Raw genomic sequence first — 10,701 nt, forward strand, 5'->3', positions numbered from 1 at the left:
CCAGTAGCATATCCTCCCAGTCATGACAATCAAAAATGTCTCCAGACATTGCTGAATGTTCCTAGGAGGCTAAATTGCCCCCTACTGAGAATCATTGGGTTGCACAATTTATACTCCATTAGGAGTTTTTGTCCCTGTACCCTCAATAATACTGGATATTACCATTTTTTAATCTTCACATACTAAAAAAAGGGGATTGAGGTAGGAGCAATCAGTAGTATACCCAGCAGTGTATTGTGAGTATATTCTCGTGTATATTCTATAATGTGACTTGTAATATGCCATTATCTAACTCTACTAGGCTCATAGTAAATGCCAGTGTATGTTGTTAATTTCCTAGATTTTTAGGTACTATTAATTTTTGAAGGGAAATATTTTTAGGAAAATGGGTGAGGAAGTTTGATGATTTTTGTTCCAAGTTCTTAATGTGTTTTACCACAATCTCACCAGCATTATACTTAAATATTTTATTTTTACTAATGTAACAAGCTGGACTCACTTTTAAATTGTCAGTAATAGTAGAGCATAATTGTCCTTATTGTCCCAGAGTGGAACATTGTCTCTCCAGAATGATTATGTAGTTCTTAATCTCCTGCCTTGTGAATGAAACTATTATCTTTATTTTTTGTGTGACTTGATTCCCTCACCTCCTTGGACTCTGTGCTTCTCTCTGTCAGCAGTGAGCCCAAAGAGATAACTGAGAAGTCCAAAACTCCAAGCCGAAGAAACTCCCGAACTGAAGAGCCAGCTGTGGCTTCTGAAAGTGTGGAAAATGGACATCGTAAGCGATCCTCTCGGCCTGCTTCAGCCTCCAGCTCTACTAAAGGTTAGCTGTGGGCTGCAGAGGCTATTTCTGAGTCAAATAGAAGAATAGGGTTCTTATCACAGCAGCAGAGGACTTTGCCCTTCGTCTTTGCTTCTATTCCTCAAATTTTCAAGTTACTTTGACGTCTACTTGCTTGTTTGGTCCTTCCTTTATTTGTTAGTTCATTTAACTATGTGTTTTCTCCCTGTGTGTGTGTGTGTGTGTGTGTGTGTGTGTGTACTTGTGTACAACAGCAGCAAGAACATAACAGGGCAGATTGATTCATGATCACCGCTTCAGACAGGTCCTCAGTATGGCCCCACCATCTTTCTGTGTTTTTGTGGTCAACTCTTTTTCCTACTCTCTACTCTTTTTAAACCTCTGGCTCCTATTTTATGTCCTGTTTTTCAGCAGAGACTCTCACCTCTTCAAAGAGAAAACAGAACTCCCTCAACTCTCACTACCAGGACATAAATCTACCAGTGTCCTCTTTTGCTCATACTATAATAGAGCAACTGTCGCTCCTTAAGTCCAAGGCCAATTCCTTCACTTGTGCCTTTGATCCCATCTTCTCTGACCTTACAGAGAATCTTACACAACCAGTTTTCTCTTCTCTATTGACTGCTGTCTCTTTTTTGGATGAACTCTGCCCTTGGCTTCTCTGACCCAGAACTCTCAATAGTTTTCTGTCTACTTCTCTGGCTGTTCCTTCTCAGACTCTGTACACGTTACATTAGATATTGGTCTACTCAGACTTTAATCCTGAGTCACCTTTTCTCTTCAACTTCTATTTTTTCCCTAACTAATCTCATTCATGCCTCCCTTCTTTAGTTATAACCTTTCGCAGATGACTCATAAACTTGTTTTCTAACACTATCTATGTAACACTATGTATTAGATATATAGTATATATAGTATATATAGAGAGATCTTAGACAACTCCACATACATCCTTAACAGGACTGCAAACTCAACATGTCTAAAAACAGACCTTTGATTTTTCACCCCTGATGTCAGGTCCTTTGCCGTTGTTCCCGTACTACCATCTATCTGTCCATTAGGCATGTCCTCCTTGACACCTCTCTCCTTCACCTTCACATCCATCACAAAAAGCTGCTGGTTTTATCTCAGATGATTCAAATTCATCCACTTTTCCCCATCTTCACTGCTACCTTGGCTTAAAACCCTTCAATGGTTTACCATTATAATTAGGATTAAAGTCTAAAAGCATCAACATAGACCACAAGGTCCTATCTGGTTTGGCCCCTGTCAACTTCTTCCAGCCTCATTTGACTTCCCTTAGCAACATCCTCTCATCACATGCCATCCTCTCATCACAAGCCTGGGTATATGTGACACGTACTGTAGGGAGTATTCGTCTATCTTCCCTTTCTTCTCCTCATTAACTTCCCACTCTTCCTACTTATCTTAGCTCAGTTGTCACTGCTATGAGGAATCATAGCACCATGTTCTTCTTCATAACACCACAGTTGTAAATTTAGGTCTATTTATGTGGTAGGTAATTAATATACATACTCTGTTAGGGCAGGAGATGTCTGGTTTTGCTCACCACTGTATCCCTGGTGCCTACTGTGGTGCCTAATACAAGAGGAGTACAATCAGTATTTATTAAATTAATAACTATCTATCAACTATTTATTTAAGTACTTACTACATGCTAGGCTCTAGGTAAATAATAGTGAAAAAACAGACAAAAGTCTCTGTCTTCCTCACATCGATTGTATGCTAGCCAGAAAGACTTTAATATTATATGCATTTATGATAGCAAAGTTATATGGTACTACAGGGGCATATATTGGCTTGGCCAAAAAGTTTGTTCAGTTATGTCCGTAAAATGGCTCTAGTAGCATTTAGTTGTCTTTAACTTCATTCGAAACAATTTTGTTAGATTTTATTGTGACAGCTGTCATATCAGCATGCATTTAAAAAAAAACTTACCAAGGGCTTCCCTGGTGGTGCAGTGGTGGAGAGTCCACCTGCGGATGCAGGGGACATGGGTTCGTGCCCCGGTCTGGGAAGATCCCACATGCCACGGAGTGGCTGGGCCCATGAGCCATGGCCGCTGAACCTGCACATCCAGAGCCTGTGCTCCGCAACAGGAGAGGCCACAACAGTGAGAGGCCCGCGTACAGCAAAAAAAAAAAAAAAAAAAAAAAAACTTACCCAAATTGGTGAATTTTTGTGTAGCCATTTTAATATTGAAGATGGAAGAAAAAAAGCAACATTTTCGGCATATTATGCTTTATTATTTCAAGAAAGGTAAAAACGCAACTGAAACGCAAAAAAAAAGATTCATGCAGTGTATGGAGAAGGTACTGTGACTGATCAAACGTGTCAAAAGTGGTTTGCAAAGTTACATGCTGAAGATTTCTCGATGGACGATGCTCCACGGTCAGGTAGATCAGTTGAAGTTGATAGCGATCAAATTGAGATGTTAATTGAGAACAATCAACGTTATACCACGCAGGAGATAGCCAACATACTCAAAAATATCCAAATCACGTGTTGAAAATCATTTGCAGCAACTTGGTTATGTTCATCATTCTGATTTTTGTGTTCCACATTAAGTTGACCAAAAAAAACCCTTCTTGACCATATTTCCACATGCGATTCTCTACTGATCTACTGATTTGTTTTTCAAAACAAATTGTGATGGACAATGAAAAGTGGATACTGTTCAATAATGTGGAATGGAAGAGACTGTGGGGCAAGCGAAATGAACCACCACTGACCACACCAGAGGCCGGTCTTCATCCAAAGAAGGTGATGTTGTGTACATGGTGGGGTTGGAAGGGAGTTCTCTATTAAGAGCTCCTTCTGGAAAACCAAACGATTAATTCCAGCAAGTACTGCTCCCAGTTAGACCAACTGAAAGCAGCACTTGATGAAAAGCATCCAGAATTAGTCAACAGAAAACGCATAGTCGGGCTTCCCTGGTGGCGCAGTGGTTGAGAGTCCGCCTGCCGATGCAAGGGACACGGGTTCGTGCCCCGGTCCAGGAAGATCCCACATGCCGCAGAGCGGCTGGGCCCATGAGCCATGGCCGCTGAGCCTGCGCGTCCGGAGCCTGTGCTCCACAACGGGAGAGACCACAACAGTGAGAGGCCCGCGTACCGCAAAAAAAAAAAAAAAAAATTAATGTAAAAAAATTTCAATTCCCTGGAATACTGTAAAAGGCACCTAGAACAACAGTTCTTTGCTCAAAAAGATAAAAAGTTTTGAGAAGATGCAATTATGAAGTTGCCTGAAAAATGGCAGAAGTTAGTGGAACAAAACAGTGAATACGTTGTTCAATAAAGTTCTTCGTGAAAATGAAAAATGTGTCTTTTATTTTTACTTAAAGACCGAAGGAACTTTTTGGCCAACCCAATAGCCGGGATGCTTTGTTCCCCTGTCAAGTCAGTGAAGGCTTTCTGGAGAAAATGATGTTTAAGCTGAGACCTGAAGAATGAGGAAGCATTATCCAGGCAAAAGGTATAGCATGTGCAAAGACCCAGGTCTGAGGGAGGGTATCATTCTCTCAGGAAATGAGCTGAGCTTGAGTAGCTTAGGCTAGGCAAGAGCTGGCATCCTGGCCAAGTGCCTGATATCAGCAGGGCTGCTACGAAACAGTCATGTACCATTAGGATACCAGCCTGAAGACCAGGGCAGGTTGTGGTGCACCAACACCAGACACTGACCTGAGAACTCAGCTGTTGTTGATAGGTCACATTTCTGGGTAGGAATTTCATAATGCCTCACAAGAGCTCCTGGGAGGAGGCCACAGGTCTGCAGATCATGCACAGGTAAAGAAGAGATGTAGAAGTCACCTTGCCTCAGCCTGCCAGAGAGGGGAGAGGATGGGAGGGGCCTTCTTTCCTCTCCAGACATACCATGTACACCACAGCCAGGGTCCTCTTTAGGTATCCCCACTTTGGATGTAGAAGTGGAACCAACAACTTTCTTCTCCCTCCCTGGGAATCATCTCCTAAGCAAAAACCTGTTTGGAAGGAAGCATAAAATGGAAGATTCCTGGAGTTCTATGAGAAAATCTGCTTCCCCTCAATTCTATGTATTCTTTTTCCTAAAGGATCAGGGTCTTCTAGGCTTTAGAATATGGTATGTAGTTATCTTTAAAGCAGGGGGAAAAGTGCTGACCTTTAGAGATGTCATACACCAGCTTTTGGGGAATCTGACTTGAGCCCAGAGCCTCAGGATACTAAAGGTGTCATTTACAGTGCACCAGAAAGAATTAATCTAGCAGCTGGGACAGTTAAGAGATGCCCAGATTAGAGCCACTCTGTAGATAACTGCCAGCCAAGAAAAGATGGAAAGCTGGAACCTGTTTTAGAAGGGGGGTGGGGTGTATAGGCCGTACACATAAACTGGACATTGTCCCAAGGCGATGGCAGTCATGTTGGAATGCCTGCCCCATCCATGCTTTGAGACTTAGCAACTGGCTTAGAAGAGGCCATAATGACTCTCAGGCTTTGTGATATTACATGGAGGGATTCTGGGTAAGTGTCTCCTAGAGGATGTCAGGGTTCTGGCCAGACCCCAGAAATCACAGTCATATCTAGATCTCCACATCAGCCTCAAGCCCTCAGTCTATCAGTCTTTAACTGTTCTAGGGTAAGTTACTTTTAAAATCAGAAATGAATGCTGTAGCTCTTGATTTTTAAGTGTTAGAGCTCTTGGATCCAAATTAAAGAATTAATATGCATATTATTTGGCCTTCTGTGTTGTATCCAAAAATGAACCAAAGTCATAAAATAATTTCCTGTGATTGTATTTGAACCCATACCCAGGGAGTGTCATAAAATATCAAGCTGGCTTCTAAAATGTATGTGTCTCAGGACTTCCCTGGTGGCGCAGTGGTTAAGAATCTGCCTGCCAATGCAGGGCACATGGGGTTTGATCCCTGGTCCGGGAAGATCCCACATACTATAGAGCAACTAAGCCTGTGCACCACAACTACTGAGCCTGCGCTCTAGAGCCTGCGAGCCACAACTACTGAAGCCCACGTGCCCTAGAGCCCATGCGCCGCAACTACTGAGCCCGCGTGTCGCAACTACTGAGCCCACGTGCCGCAACTACTGAAACCCGCGTGCCTAGAGCCCATGCTCCACAACAAGAGAAGCCACCGCAATGAGAAGCCCATGCACTGCAACAAAGAGTAGCCCCCGCTCACCACAACTAGAGAAAACCCGCTTGCAGCAATGAAGACCCAGTGCAGCCAATAAATAAATAAATAAATAGATAAATAAATGAAATGTATGTGTCTCGAACTTGTAGACATATATAGTGTTGGGTACCTGAAACATCTTCCTGCAGCATCAGTACTTAAAGTTTTGAAGGGAAAAGAGGGTTTTGCCTTTTCGTACTCATAAGATTTTGGTCATGTATGCACAAACAAAATCAGAAACAGTCTGCGTTTTTCATGAGAAAGCTGAGAAATATTATGAGCAGTTTAAAATGAGAAGTATTGGTACTTTTTGTATTGTTGAGAACCAGTAACATTAATCATTCTCCTGCTCTGAGAACGGAGTTTGTTTATATCATGCTAGCCAAGGCCTACTAGACTACCAGATTGGAGCAGGTGGGATGGATGATTTCTGGGCAAGTCCAGGGAGGCCCACTTGGTTGATAGGTCACTCTCTAATCTGTTGTTTTGTTTTTGGTTGGTTTGGTTCTCCCCACTGACCCCCACTGCCCTGCCACTTTTAATTACAGACACAAAAATTGGCTCCCACAAATCAGTGAACTTCTTTTTAAAATTGCACTTGATCAGATGTGTTGTTTATAAATAAGCAAATGAGTACTGCTTCCTGATATGATGAGTTCCCTGTTAACACAGAAATGATTTTTCTAGTTTCCCTTGATATTCTTTAGTCTTCTGTTTATAGTAGTTTGATGTTATATTTTCAACTGGGAGTAAGGATCAGTAGTTAAAAACATGAAGTTCAATGTACAAGTTTGAAACCTGGGAAAATATGCTAATAAGAGGGAGGTTCAGAGCACCCTGTAATCAGCAGCAGCTGTGGGTGTCCCTGGGGTGCCCTAAGATGCCTCTGACAGCAAAGTGGGGTGATAGCTCTGTCCTGTCCACAGCTAGAGACTTGAGAAGCAACAACCTAAAAAAAACAGAGTATACAGATATACTTAAAATGTAAGTGTTATTATTATAGAATAAGCATAATTAGATACATCTTATGGGAGAAATCCCTAAACAGTAACTACCTGAAACTGCACTCTTGTAGCATCATTTAGAAACCAGCCATACAGATTTTGAAAGGAAATTTCCAGAATGTTTTTACAATTAAATAGAAATCTTGGCTAGAAGGAGAACAGTAAAAAGCGTAATGAAGTGAGCAAGGTCAAGGTCAATTTATAAAAATCCTTAGAAGGTAAAGCTCCACGCTACACCACCACTACACCACCCTACACCACCACTGCCACCGCTCACTCTAGTATCTAAAAGGCTTTTTTTTTTTTTTTTCCCCCAGTTTCTAGCACAGATCACTTGTTTACTCATGGCCTCACTCATTGATTCATCCTCAGAAGCAGAGGCAGCCTGCCAGATGATTGGGTGCTTTAGAGCAGTGACAGATGGGAACAAGCAAGGAAGGAATGGAGGGGGGAGCCTGAGGTGGTTTATTCCCCCACTCCTAACCACTTTTCCCAGCCATACATGTGTTTCTCAGACACACCACTTGATCGTTCATATCACAACCAAGGAGAAGCTCCCTAAGTTGACCTAATTAACAGACATTTTTCTAAGGATGAACACTCAGTCAAGACAAAACCCTGTATGTTTTTGCTGCAAATGACAAATTTGCTACAGTGGAAATGAAGCTTGAGAGTTGGACATAAAGGGCTGATTATGGGGAGTTGTGCGCTATGTGAGACTCTGTTTATTTACATGGAATTAAAATAACACCATTGTCAACATCCTGTCAGATTTACTGTCCTCTGATTAGCAAAAGACTAATGAGTAAATCAGAGAAACTGATTCTACCACCTGGCACAAGCATCATAATCTCCCAGTAAGAGGTATATATTGAAATTTCCACCTATAGAAGCCTAAAAACATTGTACAGGCCACCTCTTGGAAAGTCATCTAGGTTTCACTTCTTAGCTAACAGAGTGACAAAATTTTTGCTTTTTGCTCTACATTTTGAGTCTGGGTTCTCAAAATATGATACAATACAAAAGAGAGAAGAAAAATTACTTAGAATACTGAACCTAACATGCAGCATCAGAGAGTTCAGCCTGGTTTCTAGAAACGGATAAGTTGGATTCATCTTACACATTAATGTGTTAAATAGAAAACATTTTTTTGTCCTTGATAGGAAGTAATTCTAAAACTTTTTTTTCGTTTTAAATCCAAAATATCTATTATGGAGCAGCATGAAGAATGAGGGTGAATTTTTAAGATCAATATGAGATTTTAAAGAAATGTTTACAGTTGGAGAGCTTCAGGCTATTCATTGTACTTTGCTGTAGAAGCCTTCTGTGTTGAAAAAGTTTTTGAGAGAGTTTATATTTTGAGTTTGAGTTTAAGGCATGAATAATACAAGAGGAATTAAAAGAATTAAAACACACTCCTTCCCTTTTATGTCACTGTTACCCTGTCACTGATATAAACCACTCAGTTCCCACCCCTTCCATGAAGCCTTCAGGCTCACCTGGGCTCAGAGCAGGCTGTGACTTGCTCTGAATTGCTTCCATGCCTTCCATACATACACAGGTATATCCACAGCCTTGATAATACCTGGCTAGGCCATGGTAGACACTTGCTGACCAACGGTCATAGTCATGTTATTTAGAGACTTTGACTATGGCGTGGCAAAAAGAGTTCCTCACTGCAAAACAATGGCTTGGCTCCAGAGGCTGGGTTTTTTTTGTGGCACAATTCACTTACTTGCTTGTAACATCACTTATTGATTTCTCACCAAAAGCACTGTCAGTCTATCCATCATTTCATTGGGTGATGGAAACAGGTGATGGAGATTGTGGGGTTAATTGCCCAGCTAAAGCAGCTCTCCCCATCCTGGCACCTTTTTCATGTATGTTTGCTTCACCTTCCACTACCTGTATAACATTTCCCCAATCGCCAGGCCCTAGTTTACAGGGCCGAGAAGTCTGAGACCCTCTTCATACTGAGTTCCCCTTTTGAGGACCTTAGACTGATTCAGAGTCCAGTAGGGCTCCACTTAGGTCAGCCCTGGTTCCTGTGGACTGTCTAAAAGGCACTGCTATAAAGAAATGCCTCAGCTGAATATGTCCTTCCTTTCTCCCCACAGACATAACCAGTGCGGTGCAATCCAAGCGAAGAAAATCCAAGTAAACAAGCTGAATGACGACTTGATATTTGTAAATGTGTGTGAATTTTACAAAAAGCGATTTTGAGCTGTGACTTTTTAAAATCCATTTCTGTACAGTTAGTTATTTTAATAATGTGGTCCTTTTCCTGGTCCCTGCAACCTGTTTCATAAAGTGCAATGGGGAAAGCAGAGTTGTTGAACCCTTTTGGTGTTGCAAGATGAAGTTCAAGGTTTCTAAAATGTTGCCATGTATTGAGAGGAGCTAATGTGATTATGTTAATAGTTTTCACATTTCCTAAGCAGCCTAGAGTACAGGGTGAGCATTTTTAGATCTTCTAATGATGTATTGTGCTGTGGAAGTACTGTGTGTGAATAGCAGTAGTGGGGCAAAAGGAATCTTCTCATTTGGAAATGTTGTAAATAATTTTATTATATAGTGTTTTGGATGTATTTGTTGTAGAAATGGACCAGTGAATAAAGAGAATCTAAGGGTTTGTACAATGTGAAATACTGAATGTGTTAAATAAATGTCTTTGTCCTAGAACATAAACGTATGTTATTGGTAAGGGATTATTGGGTAAGCAAGCTCTTTCTTTGGACCATAAATGAATAGGAACAGCCTTCTTTGTGAATTAGAATCCCATCATGTCCTCATTACACTTGAGTTGCCCACCTGGCAAGTTGTGGAAAATGTACCTACTTATTCACTCAACTCATTCTCTTGGCTTTGAAGAAACTAGCTCTTTTCAGCACTATACCAGGCACTTTGATATTGATCAGATTTCTTTTGGTTGCAAAATGACAGAATCAACTTAGAGAGGATCAAAGGTCACCCAGGATTTTCTGGAGACAGGAAGCCATCAGCAAACCAGATGGCACTCTTCTCTACCTCATTCATCTGCTTCTCCATGCACATGATGGATTGCTCCAAAACTACTATGTTTACACCTCCTCCATTCAAGAGATAAGCCCAGACTGACCAGCAAGATTTTTTATAACAGCATCAAGAATCTAGCCCAGTTTAGGTCAGGTTTCTAACTTCAGTCCATGTCCGTGGTTAAATGGAGCAGCTCCCAAATAAAAGTTGTCATTTTGCATTATGTACTTCAGAGATATCCACTATGTTCCACTCTTTGGCTGCCCTGTTTCTCATCTGCATCAGGCCTGGGGTGACTCATCAGTGTGCCTAGTTTTTCCCTTTCCTGGCTCTGTTCTTACCTTAAAAATTGTGGTCTCAAAAAAAAAAAAAAAAAAATTGTGGTCTCCAAACCAGCTGCTTCTGCCCCTACCCTACCCCCAACATTCAGGGGACTTTAGTGCTTGGGGTCCTGTCTTTATCTTGGTCTGGGCCCCAGCCTTCTGCCGTGTCTCCTACAGCTAGACATATACTCTATCCCTTCCCCTTCAGGGGCTCCATAACCCAGTGCCTGAGACCAAAAGGTTGAATTGATTCTCATGCTCTTATTTTCCTTTTTTTAAATGTGTCTTGCATTATAAGGATTCTCTAAAAGTAGTTATTTCTGAGTCACCCCCCATTGTCTGGCTCTGTTACCAGCAAGCTTATCTACC

General features: G+C 41.4%; 1 protein-coding gene across 7 annotated transcripts in view; it reads left to right on the top strand.

Moving 5' to 3' along the window:
* Positions 1 to 9,784, top strand: part of NCOA6 (nuclear receptor coactivator 6) — a 97,251-nt gene extending 87,467 nt beyond the window's left edge. For 5 of the 7 annotated variants that reach the window (XM_060030934.1, XM_060030933.1, XM_060030937.1 and 2 more), the window contains 2 exons: positions 678 to 826; positions 9,112 to 9,783. In XM_060030934.1, the coding sequence (XP_059886917.1) occupies positions 678 to 826; positions 9,112 to 9,155 (193 nt within the window). In that variant the 3' untranslated portion in view covers positions 9,156 to 9,783. Of the gene's footprint in view, positions 1 to 677; positions 827 to 9,111 lie in introns of all 7 variants that reach the window. The other 2 variants (XM_060030936.1, XM_060030939.1) reach the window with 2 other exon arrangements.
* The last annotated feature ends 917 nt before the right edge of the window (positions 9,785 to 10,701 follow it).

Source organism: Delphinus delphis, chromosome 15 (assembly GCF_949987515.2).
Source record: "Delphinus delphis chromosome 15, mDelDel1.2, whole genome shotgun sequence".
Lineage (NCBI taxonomy): Eukaryota > Metazoa > Chordata > Mammalia > Artiodactyla > Delphinidae > Delphinus > Delphinus delphis.